The sequence below is a fragment of the Micropterus salmoides genome, unplaced genomic scaffold (genome assembly GCF_014851395.1).
Source record: "Micropterus salmoides isolate LMB-PRFRI ecotype aquatic unplaced genomic scaffold, ASM1485139v1 Ms_hic_scaffold_2, whole genome shotgun sequence".
Taxonomy (NCBI): Eukaryota; Metazoa; Chordata; class Actinopteri; order Centrarchiformes; family Centrarchidae; genus Micropterus; species Micropterus salmoides.
The window spans coordinates 47,894,331-47,913,958 of NW_024041150.1; the positions used below are offsets into that span (position 1 = coordinate 47,894,331).

Below are 19,628 nucleotides of genomic sequence, written 5' to 3' on the forward strand. Positions count from 1 at the left end.
AGGGTGACCAGACGTCCCCAGCTTCAGGGACAGTCCCCGTTACTGGCTGCCTGTCCCTGGCTAAATACAGAAAAAAAACTCTAAATAGAAGTAATAGTATTAATTTAAAATAGAAAAACATTGATAGTCAAACTGGAAATGTCCCTGTTTTTTCCCCCTTTTTGGGGATTATGTTCCCAGTTTTGATCTCAGACGTCGGGTCACTTTATATCATCTATCTAATATTCTATTACTGTTAAGCCCGCTATGAATCTTAAAATATGCAGAACCATGTATCCTGTGTCATAGCTACATGTATGACCGTTGACCATGTATGACCAGCAAAAACCCTGCGTGAAAATCCGTTTGGTATTCAGTGAGGTATGATTAATTAAATGCGTTGACAGCTCATTGCACCTGCCAAACAGATTACACTGAGTGGAGCGGGTGACCGGTTCAAGATGGCAGACCCACGGCTCGTCCTCCCCAGTAGGCAGCAGCGGTCAATAGGGCGTCTGTCTCTATATTATGTCTATGTGCTCCTGTTCTCTTCTCTCGCATGATTACCCATAGTAATCATAGGATACTTGGGATCCAGGATACTTACTATTGGTCACTAAATCTTTAACAAAATGATTAGTGAGCTTTTCCTATGTAATTAAAAGCTTTAAAACATTTTAAGGAAACACAACTTAACTGTTAATTTACCAGGCCACACCTGAACAAAGCAAGGGTAAATAAATGATAAATCTTATTGTACTGTCAATGACTAGGTATTTATGGATGACTGATCCCGACAAATTCATAAATAAATACAGAAATAAATAAATGCTCAATAAATGACATTACATTTAGCTGACGCTTTTGTCCAAAGCGACTTACAATTGCTATACATGTCAGAGGTCGCACGCCTCTGGAGCAACTAGGGGTTAAGTGTCTTGCTCAGGGACACAATGGGTCACAGTGGGGGATTGAACCTGGGTCTCTCACACCAAAGGCAGGCATCTTATCCATTGTGCCATCACCACCAAATAAATAAGTATCCGATTAAATGCAGAAAAAATAAAGTTAATAAATAAATGTAGGCAGTAATTAAATTATACAGTGAGACATAAATGTATATATCTATTTTAATTAGCTTCTTTACTTATTCACCTTTGTTATAATTACCTTATTTATTTATTGTCCATTATAAACTTCAACTTTATTACTTTTTTTATATGTATTTGTGTGTGTGTTTTAGTGTTTTTGTCTGTTTTATTCTTCCTTTGTATTTTTTACCTTATTTATTTTCACCTATGGTATTTATTTCTGCCTGTCCTTTTTAAATTTCTGAATGCATTTCTGCCTCATTATGCAAATGAGGAGGGGAGTCAGACAGGAGAGCTCTAGGCCTACTCTGCCTGCACATATCAACAAACTTGCTCCTCACACAGTCAGATGGCTTCCTTCAGTGCGCTGAGGTGTTTAGCAACTCTATTTGAAGACAATACTACCAGCCATGTGTTCCTTCTTTTTCATGAAGATGCTCTGACAGAGTTTTCATTTACCGACTTATATGGACACAGAACTGCAGGAAAGTGAGCTGTTTGAAAGCCACATGAGCTCAGTTAGCCACAGCTAAATCTGGAGTGCACTCCTATTCGAGTATTTACAGTAAATGCACCCATTCACGGTGAAAATTCAAAATACACGGGGGTCCGGTGGATAGCGCTCTGTAGTGTCTGTGTGGAGTTTGCATATTCTCCCCCTGTCTGCGTGGGTTCTCTCCGGGTGCTCCTGCTTCCTCCCACCATCCAAAGACATGCGGACTAGGTTGATCGGCCCTGTGGATGTGAGTGTGATTGGTTGTTTGTCAGTGGCCCTGCGATAGACTGGCAACCTGTCCAGGCTGTACCCAGAGTTTTTCCCGATGAGAGCTGGGATAGGCTCCAGCTCCAACCCAGTACGCAGAATAAGCGATTGACGATGGGATGAATGCAAATTCTTGACCATGGGGTTTTTGCTTAGGGACCCTCAATAAATTACTGTTAGAACAAAAATTATGATACATTATTCTCATGTAGCACACCTAGTTTGATTGCTAATATGTCCTTCCATCGTTAATCACTTATCCTGCTTACAGGGTGGCAGGGGGCTCCAATTATGTAAGAACACAGTAATTAACTTTGAATCATTACATGCTAGGACAAAATAACAAAATCCTAACCTGTGACTGAAAGAACATTAAACACATGTCCCCCTATTCAGAGAATTTCCAATGCCCCAGTTACCAAAAGTTATCAGGTTACTGAGTAGTTAAATAGAATTCTCTGAATGTGTGAGTTTATTTTAAACAGCCACATGACAGCAGAGTTAATGTCCAGCCAAGAGGATGATGAGTGACTCATCACGTCCCCGTTCTTCAGGCTAATTCAGCCATTTAATAACAATCTCAGTGTTCTCGATCTTTATCAGCATAAATTACAGGATATTTACCCCGATATTAGTTTGGCTGGTTAATTAAATACTTTTACATTTTTGACACGTGAACAGAGCCTTTTTCTAATATTGGAAAAACCTGTGTGCGTACGTACGTCTGAGAATGCAGTGAAGCAGCAGATGAGCTGAAAAAGCAAAGCTATAAATTGAACTCCCAGTTGATTCAGTCTGGCAGAACACTAAAAGGGGAATAAATGGTTAACAAGCTGAGGGAAATCGTACAGCCAAAAAAGGGGAAACAGCCACACCCTTAGCAGTTGGCAGACACTAGTGACGTGTCCGTCCATATCGAGGCTTCGAAGCGTGTGTCGAGTAATGCAGGATGAATTTAGTGAAGCGCGTATCGAGGCTTGTGTTGATGACGTATGTGGTGACGTTCGAAGCCTCGCGAGCCGGCCGTACGTGACCTATTCAGGAGATGGTTTGCGGGTTTGGCGTGCGATTCGAAAGGAGCAGCAAAATGCAGCGGACCCTCAACAATTTGTTGACTTTTGAACTTGAAATTTAATTAGATTTTATCTACAGCTCATTTTAAATGACTAAGAAAAGTTTAACAACTTGTCAGAATTGCTTTGATCAAATAACTTAATTGTGATGAAACAGGAAAAGTGTTGAGTTTTTTATATTTTGTGGCTTTGATAAAAATTAAACTCTCACCCCATATTACCGTAATAATTTTATAAAGCAGGTAAAATCATCTCCAAAAAAGAAACCGCCTGAAGCCCAGCACTGTGGAAGGGTTATTTTTAAATAAAGAAAAATGTTGTCTCTATTATCTAAAGTCACAAACCAAGTTATCACAACACTCTCCCTTGATTCCACTTTCCTTTTGACTCTGTCATTGTTTCATAAAGACAGACACCTTATTAAAAAGCTAATCATAAATCAAACGTCATTCATTAATTTATTCAATTCAAACACACACACACACACACACACACACACACACACACACACACCAAAGCCATGTTGCCTTTATAATCACTGCCTATTTTTACATTTATTGTCCACTTGATGGCGCAGCAGAGCAAATGAAGCACCGTGAAGCTTCGGCCCATGAGTGAACCAACTGGATGGAAAGCTTCAATGCTTCATGAAGCTTCATCTCGCCATCACTAGCAAACACATCGCAGGGGCCCATCCACCTGTAACAAATCTAATAATTGACATAAATTCAAGTACAAATACCAGCAGTTGATCAGGCAGGCAAAACAGTGGCTTTACAACCCTAAAATTACCAGATTTTAATTAGTTCAGTTATTTAACACATACTACAAAAACATACCTGATATATACCTGACAGACGATATTTACCTCAAACAATGCAGTAAATAGTCAACCCAGCTCTGACTCCACCTCGTTTACAGATCAGATGTTTAGGCCCACTGCAGTGTGAATCACGTTATCAAAAGGCACACAAACTAGTAAACTTGCATAGCTCTACTACCCAACATTTTTTTTTACCTCAGGGTTAAAAACCACTGCTTTCTCTGTGGTGAACCTTTAGCATGACAAGCTATTCATCTGACAAGATCTGGACAACAGGTGGCTTAAAATATCTGTGATTAAAACATGTTCACAAAAGTTAAAAACATTTTCAGCCTTAACTCATAACTTCTAAAAGACATACCTGCTCTCTAGCCACACTGGAACACAATACCTGAAGAGAGATCCTGAGTGTTCTCCATAAATCAACTCTTAAAGAGGGACAGGTGTGCGCCTGCTTCTGGAGAGACAGGGGGGTGGAGCTTCAATGAGAGGGTGCAACCGACCGTGGCCTTACCAGGCCAAAAGCCTGCCTATCACACTTGTTTCTAATGAATCTGTCTCTCAGTGATCTCAGATCAGCCCTCCTTCATGTTCAGCCTGCAGCGCTGTCACTTCCTGCATGTGATTAAACTCTTTGTGTAGGGCCCCGTGTCTCCTGATGAGCTCTGAGTGAAGAAGCAAAACCAGATGAGCTTCTACACAGTCACTGCTCTCACCTACAGAGAGGAAGAGATTAACTGGACTGACTGAGTGGAGGAGCGATGGGACAGACAGCTTTTCTGCTCTGTAAGTACAATCTGATGAAAAAATATTATAAGAGTTTTTGCATCATTTTAGAATTTACTTTAACAAAGAACAAAAACTCAACCAACAAAAATGATAATCAATAAAACGTACATTTTATTAGGCTACAGAAACAAAATAACTACTACCTCATACAGCGTTAAAGCAAAACAGAACAGCACGTTTGTGTTTTTTTCCCTTCATTCAGTCTGACACAGACAGAAAGAAAATCACATCTCTAAAAAGTTACTTTAATAATTAAGCTTTTGGAAGAAGAGATTAGCAGAACGCAGCATTAATAAACTTTTGTTCTACTGAACTTATACAGAAAATGTGCTGTTATTTATAATACGTCTGAGGCATTTAATGTCCACAGAAATATTTTAATGTTGTAAAATTTTAATAACATTTAATATAGTCTGGTCTGGTTTTATGTTAAATGTCAAACCAACCTGAGTCTGGTTTCTCTTCAGTGCTGATCTCTCTGCTGAGCTGCAGGACCAGCGGAGGTGAGTCAACTCTGACAGCTGTTAGCAAAATGCTTTCTGCTGAATACTTATGTGGACCCAAAGAGTACAAGAGAACACAAAAAGAAAACAAATAAGGAGTTTTAACAAACCTGAACATAAATGAACATTAACAAATTAAATTAACAAGATTATTAACAAATACCGCACAAAAACAGACTTAAGTGAAACTATCAAAATCAAAGTCTCTAAAAACAAGGACAAATTGACCTGGATGCAACAACATCAAAACTCTACTCACTTGTGACTTGACTGCTTTGATAATAATAGATTTTGAAAATACAAGATTTGACCCAAGTCTTCAGATATAAAAACTAAAATGCACTAAAGCATCATCTGAAAAACTAAATTTGTGTATAGTGTATTTGAGAACAATGAAATTTGTCACTTCTCATATGTTAAAGTTAAGATCCAAGATTCCAGTTAAAAATGTCATTAAATGCCTAAAATATTGCAAAATGAAAAATAAAGTTGGTGGTGTACCCATTCTACATCTACAATAAACCCTTTGAAATTTGCAAATTAAATTTTGGACAATGGTTGCAGGTTTATTAGTTCTTCAGATCCCTCGTCTCAGCTGAGATGCTGTAACTATTGTCCTTTTTATTGTTATTTTTCCAAATTTTGGTTAAATAGCATTCATTTCTATTCCTGCGTCTTAAACACCAAAGCTGTGCAGCCTCTGAGACGTCGCTCACAGACAGAGCTGTGGAAAGTCTGCTGCTGAGCACTCAAAAAAGGGCACCAGCTTCATGTTTTGGGGCCCCAGTGCACTGAAAGCTTCAGAAACATTTCCAAACCCTGGTTAATAATTATTAAAACTCTGTAATAAAAACGTGAAACTCAGAGAACTATCAACTATTTATCCATTTAGAGGAACTTAAAGCCAACACATTTCCTAGAATGTAAGGCAGCCTATATGCCACTGCATCATTTTTGCGTAAAAAATACATGACATGCATAAATCAAGTAAGCAAGAAAACTACATCCAAAAATAATTCTTTATAATGCAGCTACTGGGCTGGTTGGAAATTAATATTAAAACCTGATGTGTTTCTTTGAGATCATTACTTCAACAAACTCTCTAATTGATGGCCAAGTTATGGGGACAAAAATAATTGTGTGTTAGCAACGACTGTGCTCATTATTTAAGTATATTCTTTCGTTATCTACCTACAACAAAGTGACTTTGGAATAACACAAAACCTGTTGGACTCTTCAGTAATGGCATAGATACGTCTAACATTTAAAATATCAGTGTGTCTCTGTTTCTGGATCCCCTCCAGCCTCTCTGACTGTGAGTCCCAGCAGCTCTCAGCTGTTTGAAGAAGAGTCTGTCTCTCTGAGCTGTGAGGAGGACGACAGCTCTGCTGGATGGACGCTGAGGAGGAACACAACCAAACAAAACAGGGCTCAGTGTGGAGCTGACTGGGGAAGATCAGCTGGTTCTTCCTGTAACATCAGCTACATCACCCCATGGGACAGTGGAGTTTACTGGTGTGAGTCCAGAGAGGGAGCAACCAGTAACACCATCAGCATCACTGTCACTGGTAAGATCAGACTGTGGAGTTAGTGTTGATGAAGCTGTGTGTAAATGATGAAATGCTGTAGTTTGTCTCTGTGTTGAGGTGGACCAGTGATCCTGCAGAGTCCTGTCCTCCCTGTGATGGAGGGACATGATGTCACTCTGCACTGTAAAACAGAGACCCCTCCCTCCAACCTCCCAGCTGGTTTCTATAAAGATGGCTCCCTCATCAGGACTGAGCCTACAGGTCACATGACCATCCACCATGTTAACAAGTCTGATGAAGGCCTCTACAAGTGTAACATCAGCGGTCGTGGAGAGTCTCCATCCAGCTGGATCTCTGTCACAGGTGAGGAGCTCAAAGATAATTCTCAAACTGACCTGTTTTTTTTCTAAACTGGACAGAAGTTATGAATTCACTTCTGTGTGTCTTTCTGTTAGTACGATACAGCACCTCTACCTTTAAACATGTGTAACGTGAACATGTGCAGGTTAACAAGACTAATATTGGAACTTAGTTTTAAATATTAAATTAAAAATACATTAAACAAAATGGGTAAATATTTAAATACCTAAATTTGCACCTACCTGAACAGAAAAGGCCAAAAGGAGGATTTTGTAATGCATTTTTCATTTAAGTTCTTTTGATAATTATTTCCTGTTCATTTTAGGGAAACCCACCACTACACGTCCTCCTACGTCCACCTGTCTTTCTTCATCACCAGCTCCTCCTCCTCCCTCTGTGATGCTGTGGTCTGTTCCTCTGTCCTTTGTTCTGGTTTTACTGGTTCTGCTGGTTCTACTGTTCAGATGGTGTTTTCGAAGTAAACATCCAGGTTAGAAACAAACATTTTACATTTAGGTTTAATTTTTTTGATGAAAGTTTATTTTACATGTTAACACATGTAGTGCAGTTCAGTTCATTGTGACTGCAAGTTTTCTATTTACATTCAAACCTGTTCAGCTGCATGTTAAAGTCAGACAGAAGATTCACTAACAACATATAGTATTTCAGAGCAGAAACCTTCAGATTGTTTTGGGGTTTTTATGGATGCAGTACCTGTAGAAGTTTTGGAGATTTGAAGATTTATTTTACATTTACAAACAGTCATGAGTATTAAGTTACAAATTTCAACTACAATTCCAATAAATTTTTTCATTTAGATGTTTATTGAGAACATGTAAATTATATTGCTGTTCATTTTGGTTCATTCCAGCTGCTGAAGAAGAAGCTGCAGGAAATGACATCACAGAGGACATCACATACAGTGACATCAGAATATCACATCGCCAACGGCAGCCAATCAGACAAAGCAGAGGTAGCTTTTTTGTGTGTGTGTGTGTGTGTATTTGCTAAAACACCTGGTTTGAAGGTTCAGGTTAGAATTAAATTTACGGTAGGTCAGCATTCTGATTGTTGCGATGAAGCGTACCATGGAAGAGATGGAGTTGGACGGACTCACTTCCACTTCCTGGACAGCTTTATGATTGTGGAAACAGGGTCTCAGCATGGAGACGGAAGAGAAGGGTTCATCTTCTGGTGCAGGGTCTGCTGACGTGCACATTGAAAATGACTGTCCTGAGTTCATCCGAATAAACAAAATAACACAAGCCAAGACAAGTATGTGCACATTTTAACCACCAAACAACATAATTTTTGCTTCAACCTTACCAACAAGAATGTCAGTATCACACTAGGTTAAATTTCTTTCTTTAGCTTTTCTGCCAGAATTTGCCTTCTTTATCTTCATGCAATATTAATATTAATGAGGGGCATTTTACTGTCCACTAATAGGAAATATAGATTTTTAAAGGGTCGGTTTACGCACGCTGTGACATATATATATATATATATATATATATATATATATATATATAACGTGAGGTGAAAATGTCTGGACCGTCTGAACTTTTGTCTGGCTCTGTCAGTAATCTCCAAAGTACTGAAACTCACCAAATGTTTTATTATAATGTTTCCACTCCAGTTACTGTGTATATGTCTGTGAAGTAGTCTATGAAAAAACCTAAAGCTTGATTTATACTCCTGCGTAGGGTATACGTACGTAGCTACACCGTAGGCTACACACATAGCTAGGCATTTATACTTGTGTGTAGGTCTGTCCGTCATTCTGCGATTACACCTCCAAACGCTTGTTGGCAGTAGCGCTACAACATCCACTGTGTTAATATTTGCCGGCTCAGCAGGCTAACTTCCGGGGGAATGGAAGCCCCCCGTGAATGGGGGTTAAAATTGTCTACGTGCGGCTGGTGTAGCCTTTTCAAGTGAGGTTTCTCCTTTTTACGTGTTTTGCAGCAGAATTGGCTGTTATTTGGACCTTAGGAGGTGACGCTTGTGTATTTATAGTAATTTGCATATAAATTCATGGGAGGGGCCAAGGTGGGGTATGTGGCTCGTGCATGTGCACTCAATTTCACGTTGATTGGGATGTATAAAGAAAAAGTGCACAGGATATTTATGTGCATAAGTACTTTTAAAAACTTTAGGAAAAGGTTCAATATGTAACAGTTCTGATGATCTATTGAAAGAAATGAAATATAAGTATTCGTTTTCAGTGGTTTATAAAGACCCCTTTACATGGATATCAAGTTTCTATAGTAGCTGAAAACGGACAAACAGCACTACAAAGCACATTTCTTCACTACCTTCTGCTTCTTCTTGTATTATTCCGACAGCGTAGACACTTGTCACTACATTGAATGCGTATGACGAAGAAGAAGTAATAATAGAAATAATAATAACAGTCTCTGAGTAGTCATCTGGTTTATTAGAAGTAAAGTGAAGTGAAGTGAAATTTGGACAAATGGAGGAGCACACCTATTATTTAGCACAAGAGCTGACAGCCTTTGGATTTTTATTGTCAAAGAACTGAAAACATGATGAAGTCAGACAAAGACAGCTATAGTGTATATAGTTTTCTGCTTGATAGGTAATTAAGTTTGTCCAAATTTAGCAATGGAAATGAAAACTGTTGTTTCATAGCTTTAGATAGACGACGGGCCTAACCACAGAGAGAAGTGTCCCCCTTTTAAGTGTTGTAAAATGTATAGTTGGATTGTATTTTCATGTAATGTCATTCTCCAGCACTGTGTTTTGGCTTTGCTACATGGACAGAAATGTGTTGCTTACGTTTTAGTTTACAAAGTTTTAGTCACAAATAAATTGGGACAATTCTGACACTAAATCCATCATCATCAAATCGCAAAACCAAGGAGCGCTGGACCCTCCACGCGTCCTCCAGACTTGCTTTCCAAATGCTTTTCTCTTTGGTTGTTTTCATAATGTTGTTGTCATAGAATATGTGTGTATCCAAAAAACAGTTGTCTGAGCCCTTTCTTGTGGCCTTCAGTGGCGTTGAGCTCACTGCTGTTCACATGTGGCTCTGTACCCTCATTTGTTCTGAGCTTGGTTGTGTCGGTTTAAATATCACCTTCTTAATTTAGGTTTGTGACAGTTGGAATGTGAGTCCTCTCATTCTCTCTCTCTCAGACACAAACACACACAAACTCTCTCACTGTACACCTGGTAGAAGCAAGCCGCTCTGTCGTGTTTTGTGGAGCCATGCAGTTTGTTGACGTGTTTGAAAACTCAGTACAAAGAGAGAGTATTGTAGTCTTACTGATATGTATATTATGTTTTTAAATGAATAAATTTACATATAAATACAACACTGGTTGAATTTGTTGTTAAAAAGTGGGATATCTCATCAATAACTATCCTAATTCTTGTGCCTAATATGAAGCAAAAAATATTTCTGTAAACTTGAGTAGGCTTGTTCCTCGCAGTCATTGAACACCTTTAAATAAAAGCTGTATTATATTTGAAAAACAATTAATTGTTTAACACATACAGATACAAAACGGTATTGGTATTACTATATGAACATTAGACAATTAGTAACATTAACCATAAAATTTTAAAAAGTTTATCAGTCAGAGATTACTTTACTCATTTTTTTATATAGTTGTCAACTAGTCTCTACACAGTAGAATTCCTGAATTGAGTCCTAAACGGGGTTCTGTGTTTGTGGATATTACCACATCAGCAGAGCAGTAATGCAGACTAATCCCCCCACAGAATAGAAAATATCTGTTTTTCTTATTGTGATTCGCTGTAACGGCTCCATTCAAACCTGTTTGGAGTGAATTTAAAAAGATAGATTGCTTATTGTAAGATCAGTAGATTTGTTTAGTACTTTTTACTTTTGATCCTTAAGTACTTTAAAAATCAGATACCTTTTTTACTTTCATTGGAGTAGTAATTTGCAGGATGACTTGAATAACATTTTAGTCTAGTATCTTTACTTTTACATAAGTAGGAAAACTTTGTACTACCAGATTTAGGTCGAAGAACATTGTTTTAGAAGGACAGGATATTCATTTTTATATAACATTTACATGTTGCATTGCCTTTGACAATACACTGCGATTACATTTGATTTGTTTTTGTACATTTTTTCTAAACAGCAATGTATTCAAAGTTAATTGCATGTAGTCCGTGAGGTCTGGCCTGCTGTTGAGGATAACGTGTGTTGCATGAGAGTCTGTCTGTTGTGAACCCTGTGGTGAATCTGTGAAATGACTTAAAGAGCTCTGTGCGTCGTCCAGTTTCCTGTTTCTCATAAAAACAATAATAATTATAAATGTGCAGATTTACAATTCTCTTTACATTCTGATCATATACACAATATCTGAATTGTGTAAATTGTCTAAATATGTGGAAACTGTTTCACTGTTGTGTTTTACTCTGACATTATAAAAGATCTATTTGTTTTAATGCAAATAATTATTACATTAGGTGATTATAAATAAAAGAGAAGACAGACTGTGCAGACCAAAGACACTTGAATGTGTATCTGAATCTTTTTTTCTCTCTGCACATCAAACCAAAACAGCAACTTCCTCCTGTCGACTCCAGTGAACAGTTTAATGCTGATGTGGTTTCTCACAGTGTTCGTCTGTTTTGTGCTTTGTGCTGAAATGTGTGAACTTGTTTTAACAGAGCGAGCAGCTTTGTGGTCGTACAGTTCCCTGTTTCATATAAATATACTCTAGTTATATTTGGTCTTTCACTTCTCCCAGCCGTGGTGTTTAGAAGAAGAAAACGGTCAAACCTACTGCCGTTTATGAAGTCTGTTATAAAACTTATTATAATTCTATGTGACGCCTGTCACTACATTAAATACATACATAGAAGAAGAGGGAATAATAATAATAATTATAGTAAACAGTCTCTGACTAGTCTTCTGGTTTATTGGAAGTAAGAGGAGAAGTAACATTTGGACAAATGAACAAGCACACACGTGTTATTTAGCACGAGAGCCGACAGCGTTTGGATCTTTATACCATGAAGCCAGAGGAGTAGGCCCTCTTACCTTCAGGGTGATATGTGGTTGAATGAAGCTCATTGCCGATTAAGTCAAAAACTATTAATTGAAAACTAGCTGGAATGAAAATACAAAGTCTTGATTTTTGCTATTTCTTAAGTTACGGAGGAAAGGCTGAATGCGTACTGTGTTCTATTTGAAGGGCCATCGCTCTGGTTTCAGGTCACTAGTGTGAAGACCTCTGGATTTCTGGTAGGGTACTTATAGAAGGAAAAAAAAAAAAACACCCCTGAGTGCTGCGCTGCATGTGGGAGATAATTGGTGAGGGTACAACTAGATTATTATGTAGTCTGTAGTTCCAAACTCGTGTCTCCGGCTGATTAAAAATAGGTTCCTGTTTCAAAAACGAACTCTGTCTGATAAAACCAGAGTCTCAGACCGGAGTCTGGGGTTATAGATAACTCTATTCCATAACTGGTCTACAAGATTACCTGAAGATGCTAATGACAGTTAAAACACACAACACGACTCATTGAGAAAACAGAGGGAGGGGAGGGATGGAAGGAGGTGCGGGGGGTGGAGCACATTCCTCAATTCACCCCACAGCCTATGCTACACCAGAAAGAGAGAGGACAGAGAAGAAGAGACACAGACTCTAGAAGGATTAAAGTTTTAAGACTCACAATGATGGTAAATTTGTCACACAAAGCTTTAGCAAAGATTTTAAGTTTAATTTTGGAACTCACTCTTATTTTGCTGCATGCTGTTGAAGGTAATTTATAATGCTGTTTAATTTTTACTCACCGTTATACCTTTTTACTGCTTTACTGTAATTATTTCAATTTATTCTTCACTTGTTTAATAATAAAGACTACCTTGATTCCAAATCAATGAAGAAACCTCCTACTGATCCTTTGATTCCTCCTTTACTTATAACTCACTGCTATACTTTTTTAATGATACATTTATTGCCATTCATTCAAGTTCATGTTTTATTACTTAAAGTCTTTAAATCAATGAAAAACCTCCTCCAATTATCAGTCAAAAACACACAACGGAAGGATGTACGCACCCCTCTTATCAGTTACACACACACATATTTACGGTTGGAGCAGGACCGGATACAACCCTCTTATCAGTTACATACACATAACCGGTGTGGGGGCGGGACCGGAAGTAGCTGTCAAAATTAGTTTGATGGAATGTCATGTATATTTCTCTCTCAGAGGAGTTGGGATAGATACAAACAGCTGACGGCAGAAATCACCGATGTTGTGGATTTTCTCACAGTGAAGACTATAATGTGGGACAGATGTTTTCAAAGCGGTGCTGAACCTATCTGTTATCTGCTAGACAGGTAGCCTAATTAAGTTTGTTAGACTTTAGCGATGCAAATTAAAGCTGTTGTTTGATAGCTTTGGCTAGAAGCTGGCCATAATCACAGAGAGAGGTGTTTCCCCTGTCAGTGGTGTGAAATATGTAGTTGCATTACTTTCATGTCGCCTACTTATTCTCCAGCCTCTGGTTTGGTTTTGCTGGTTAGCTACGGTACTGATCAGCTGATCAGTACCGTTAATTGGCAATAAAACCATGACATTAGCTTAGAGCATGGAAGCATCAGCCAGCTAAATTTACAGCACTGGTAGAAAAATCATGTAAGGTTAGTTGGCTTTGGCTTTTGGAGTTGGATTAGTTTCATGTAGTTACTCTGTCTCTCCAGTGTTCTGTTTTGGCTTTGTATGTTACATCGTGAGAATCAGCTGATCGCTAATTGGCAATTAAACGGCAGCTTCCAGCATCGAAGCTCAGATCAGACAGCTGAACCTTTACTGCCCTGGTAGAAAAAAATATGTAGCTGGATTGTAATTTCATGTAGTTCTTCTCCAGCCTCTGTTATGGCTTTGTTATGTGGACAGAAATGTGCCATTACCTTCCTGAGATGAACAGCTGATGAAAATTATTGGTAATGAAACGGTAACAGCAGGGAAGCTCAGATCAGCAGCTAAACTTCCCATTTTACAGCCCTGGTGGAAAACATGTATTTCTTTTCACTGCTAATGGTGATATAACAAGACCGTGCGCCTATCAAGTGACCAATAATGAATACTTTCAGAATTTGCATTAAAAAAATGTTTTTTTTTATATTGCTTCCCCACTGTGCACACAAATGTGTAATTTGTACTTTCACATGCTAAATGCCCATGTGGTGCAGAAACAGTGAGGCTTACATTTTAAAATAATGCATTACAGGAGTATGAGACATCATGTTGATGTGACTGTGCACATGTATATATCTGCAATGTTGTTCTTCAATTCCATATTTATATATTTCCACATTTATATATGTTGACTGTATGTTTGTCTGCATGTAGCACCTTATCACCACAGCAAATTCCTCGTATGTGTAAAACACTACTTGGCAATAAAGCTCCTTCTGATTCTGATTATTAATGAACAAATAACAATAATTTTTACTGAATAATTAAGTAAATATTTCTTAATATATCTATCTAAAGAAACCTCATTATTTGACTGGCAACTCTCTGCTATCTCAAAGATGACATCTTTTTTCCTGTTGGATAGGGGAGGGGGGGTGCAATCATCACCCTTAGATGTCACTAAAACTTACACCTTTAATAATATGTGTTGCAGCACTAGTAGAGTAGGCATAAATATACCAGGAATAACATTAGTAAATATACTAACAGTACTGATATCAGCTCACTGATATGTTCTCACCAATCTAGCTATGTTTTGGGGCAACCTCCTCATTTGTAATTTTTTCATAAAATATGTGTCATTACTTAGTTTTTGTCAACACCATCAGACACAATAAAGATCCAGTTAATCCTATTTATTTAGTCTTATAGTGATTTAGAGCTTTAAAATAATTGTGTCTACACCATAAGTAGACATATGTTATTAAATGTTGAATACTAACTTTCGTTCATTTTTATACTATTCCACATGTATCCCTCTAAAAACTTTTACATAGTGCAACATTCATTGAAGTATACAAAATAACAATTTGGGGCTTAAAAAACACAATTTTTAAAATTTTAAAGTGACAATGAATTTTTTTCAGTATGTTCCCATCTTTAAATATCTCTTGAAGTTTATTTTCAAAGCTTTCACCTCTCTCAAGTATCTTGCTCTTGTTATTTTCCCCTTTCCCCTGCTACAGACGTCGTACAGCGAGCTGCGGCTCCTGCATAGACTGATCCAATAGATTATCTGGGGGAGTTTCTGGGTTCTGGTCATTTTTAGCTGCCCATCCTCTTCTCTCTTTTTTCCATCTTGTTTTTCCTTTCCCAGATAGTCCTCCTTTAACTCCTGGCTCACTACATATTTTCTCTCCTTTGCTCCTCCACTAATAGCTGCATATCTGTAACTTCGTAATATACATAAAAGAAAAGTCAGAATGTAATTACTATGAAATTGTGCAAAACGTCTATGAATTTTGGTGAAATGTTATAAAATCCATCCATCCATCCATCGTCAACCGCTTATCCTGCATACAAGGTTGCGGGGGGCTGGAGCCAATCCCAGCTGACATCGGGCAAAATGCGGGGTACACCCTGGACAGGTCGCCAGTCCATTGCAGGGCCACACATAGACAAACAACCACTGACACCTAAGGACAATTTGGGAGACACCAATTAACCTAGCCCACGCAAACAAAGGGATAACATGCAAACTCCACACAGAAAGGGTTTGAACCCACAACCTTCTTGCTGTGAGGCGACAGTGCTAACCACTGCACCACTGCGCCGCCCTTGGGAAATGATGTATCATATAAATAAACAGGCTGTCTAACACCAACGCTCTTTGAAAAATTGACTCTTAGAAAAAAGTATAATTATTTGATGCAAAAGGTACCCTTCAGTGTCTGTATGAGATGCCCGGGAGAGGGAAGAGCTGCATTTGTGTTAAAGGCGTTGACAGCCCTCCCAAGACCCTTACCCTTATTATAACCAACACAGGGGTTTGTGCTAAGTCAGTGACTTTATGCATGTCAACCGGCCAACTCTGTAGCTGTGCACAGGAAAGACATTTCACTTAGGGGTGCTGTATAGTAGAAATGCGTGCATGTGTGTGTGGATACGCACTTGCACACTTTAGTTCAACACAGAGTGGTCGTATGAGGTCACTGTTGCGTTTTTTCAGATTTTGAGAAAGGAGAGGCTCAGTCCAATGAAAATTAACAAAAAGATTTAATTACAAAAATTAGTGAATAAAGAGATGGCATTACAGAACAAACAATAACACTGCAGTGGACTGAAAAGTTGGTCCTCCGTTCAGATTTACAGCTTTCAGTCAAGTCCGAACAGACTGAGCTAAAGCCGCCTCCAGCAGTGGACTGAAAAGCTGCTTCTCCTCCCAGATCCACAGCTTACAGTCCTGATTCTCACAAAATAAATTGTTAATATCCTCCAGGTATGTGGGCGGGTCCATTTTCCTCCAAATGGCTTAGGTCCATAGCCATTGGTCCTCACCCAATTGGGAAGGGTGTACCTTACTGTTCTACCTTTTGGTCGAACAAAAGAGCACCAACCCAGACCTGAAACCCCCTTCAATCTACAGGAATAAACAGTCTTTTGCTCTAAACTAATCATAGAGAACAACTGGGCTTGTCTCCAAAATGGTTGACACCCTATCTTAAGTGTCAATGAAACAGTCAAAACAAAACAGTCCTTCTGGCACTAAACAAAGAGGTGTCAGTTTTCTTCACATTACAAAGAGGATACAAACAATGGTTTAATCAATATTCTGATGCAATTGCCTGGCCTAAAATCCTGCAGTTTTACATTTGAAGAAAAACACTGAAACACTGGAATACATTACGTTTGTTGTAACTTTTTTAAACTCAACATCACCGAGGTCCGGACATCAGTAATTATATGTATGTATGTATGTATGTATGTATAATAATAAAAGGAATAATAGAAAGATTAAATGTAGGGAGAATTTTTTTTCTGTCATTACATAAAATGAATGGCACAGTTTATTTCACCATTTCCACCATCATTTCAACTTGTTCCATACTCAGTGTCCACATTTTGGACTGAGAGCACCGCTGGTTGTGGGCAGAGCTTTGGACGATACATTTTGTGACTTTCAGGTTGGGTGAAATAGGGTGAAGCGTCTCATTAAGAGAGACATTGGGCGCATTAACGCACAGCAGCATAAATTCATATTTAAATCTCGGAAATTGGTCAGAATCTAATGTTAATTAATGTTCTGTGTTCTGCTACACATCCAAAAGGTCTCACACACAGTCCAGGTTCATACAGTGAAACTGTCTGGAGTAAAGCATCTGTCCTCCTGATCAATCCTGGGTTCCATCAGAGCGTCTAAATTCTTTCATAAGCTAAAAGTCGAATTGCGTTTCCTCTGCAGTTTCCTCTGTCTGTCCTGTCACATTTATAACTACAGTTTTTAGTTTTGCTGCATAAATGTCCCATGGTATTTACTGCACCCATGAAAATGTTTAAAATGACTGAGAGGAGCCTCTCTAATTATGAAAGTAAACCATCAAAGAAAACACTCATACATCAATACAATAAAAAATCACCTGGAAAGTTAAAATAACCGGTAGAGGTGGGTACGTCAGTTATTAGGCTGTAATATGAACCAGAGCATTGTGCACTGATCTGGGGCGAGTTCAATCTCTTAACGCTTTGCACCGGTTTGCACAGGCTTCGAGGTATGTTTTCTCCTGTTTGGTGGGCGTGTCTCAGGTGTTACCCAATCACAGCTGCGACAAATGACAAAGGCAGGCAAATTCAGTGTGCTTGCGTACACAACAGGGTGTTCAGGGAATCACCGTTTCCTTTAAAAAAAACGTTTTGCTATGTTTTGTTGGCGCTGAACTCACCCCTGGTGTCATTTAGTAACAATAGTGCCCATTATGTAGTCTGCACATGTCATTTGCCCACTGTGTTCCTCCCTGTCAATAGGGTGTGCTGCAGCCCCCAATGCCCACTTCCCCTTTTTTAAAATAAATATATGAATAATCTACTAAAAAAACTAAACAACTAAAATTGTGCAGAAGATCCTCAGATGATAAACACTGGTTGTTTTAAATAAAAAAATGTTTCAATGGAATTAGCAGTTTTCTTCTTTGTTTCTTTCTTTGTTTTTGCCGAAATCAGTGAGCTGTAGTACCTGCAGTAATGTGTTTTATTTTCCAGAGAGTGATCCAGCTGCAGTCTACTCAGCGGTGAGAGCAACAGATGACATAATTTATGGACAAATAGCCATCAAACCACGCAGGACGAGAGGTACAGCTGCTCTTTATTTATGAAGTTTGGACAGAGACAGGCATGCTGTTTCACCCTACTTCCAGTCTTTATGCTAAGCTAAGCTAACCCCTTTCACACTATTTTAATGAATAGATGTAAAGCCACAATCATCATCACCATAATTACTTGCCAACTTCCAGACTTCATCCTAAATTGGGAGATCAAACCTAATCCGGTATCTGGAAATGTGTCTCATACCAGAGACAGTTTTTGTGGATTCTAGTTGTTGCAATGCAAGTGCACAGGTGTTGCTTCAACATTGGAGGAGACACTTCTTAAGTGGAGGGAGTGGGGTCTTCCTACAGAACATTTCGAGGATTAAACATTTAATTTGTTTGAGATTTTCTGTTAGAATTCCTGCATTTTCTGCATCAATTTATGGTGGAAATGTTTATATTTATGTAAAGGGAAAACACAAATTCAGGCGGCAAAATATTAAAATACAACAGAATATAATGCAGTAAGGCTCTCAGGCACTTTGTATTGCTTTCAGATATGTTTTCAACCTGTACATCATTTTATTTAATTTTTAAACTCTTGGACTCTAATAGCTCCTCTGATTCATCAGATTTTCTGTTCATTCAGAATCTATACCACGTATCTGTGCCAGCAAAACCTTTACCACCTTAGACGTTTCGTAAGTTTTACTGGTGCGACCTGATTCAGTGAATCACTAGTTTCAAATTCTCGTTAGAGAAGTCAGTGAAGCAGAGTTGTTGTCTGGTGATGTAGTTTCTTTGTCTCCAACAGTTTCTCATGTTGTTTGAACTGTTTGTGTTTGTGTGTTCAGAGTTTCCAGCAGAGCCAGAGGTCGTCTACTCTTCACTGAGGTAGACCTTCACACCTTCACACCAGTCCAACCACTGATGTCCAGCTGGCCTGGAACTGGTCCCCAGAGCCCCTCACACCTCAGCACATCCATTTATACAATTCTTATTTTTATATGATTTAGATAAATTAGACAAAGCAACACTTCCTCATACAGAAATATAAACAAAGTGCCCCAGAACGACACACTGTATAAGTTGGACAGTACAATGACATACAGGCGTACTGGGCCTTCAGTACTCTGTGTAAGTCATCCACAAAACTTATTTAATTAGTATTAATTTAATTAAAACATGTCAATTTTGACTTTCTTTCACTGGGACTCAATCGTTGGGCTCCTGAGTGAAGGTCTTCAGTTTACTTCACTCATCCATCCACAGACTTTGTTTCTGGTAGCTTCACGTTGTTTTGTGGGTAATAACTAAGTTTACTGTTATTTTATGATTTATTTATGTTTCTTGTTGGCACAGCAACGTGTTTCTTTGTTGGATCAATAAACTTTGTCTCGTTCTTGTTTTTCCTCTGTGGTTCTGTTGGTTTCACAAAGCTGTTGGATGGAAAATTTGACTTGAAGGTTTTGCTGTGG

General features: G+C 38.5%; 1 protein-coding gene across 1 annotated transcript; it reads left to right on the forward strand.

The window, feature by feature from the left end:
* The first annotated feature begins 4,274 nt into the window (after nucleotides 1-4,274).
* On the forward strand, nucleotides 4,275-19,048 carry LOC119912016 (high affinity immunoglobulin gamma Fc receptor I-like). Its single transcript, XM_038730988.1, has 6 exons — nucleotides 4,275-4,515; nucleotides 4,986-5,021; nucleotides 6,326-6,589; nucleotides 6,668-6,913; nucleotides 7,236-7,400; nucleotides 19,005-19,048. Exons 1-6 carry the CDS (start codon nucleotides 4,491-4,493, stop codon nucleotides 19,046-19,048), a joined length of 780 nt encoding a protein of 259 aa, XP_038586916.1. The 5' UTR covers nucleotides 4,275-4,490.
* Nucleotides 19,049-19,628: the final 580 nt, after the last annotated feature.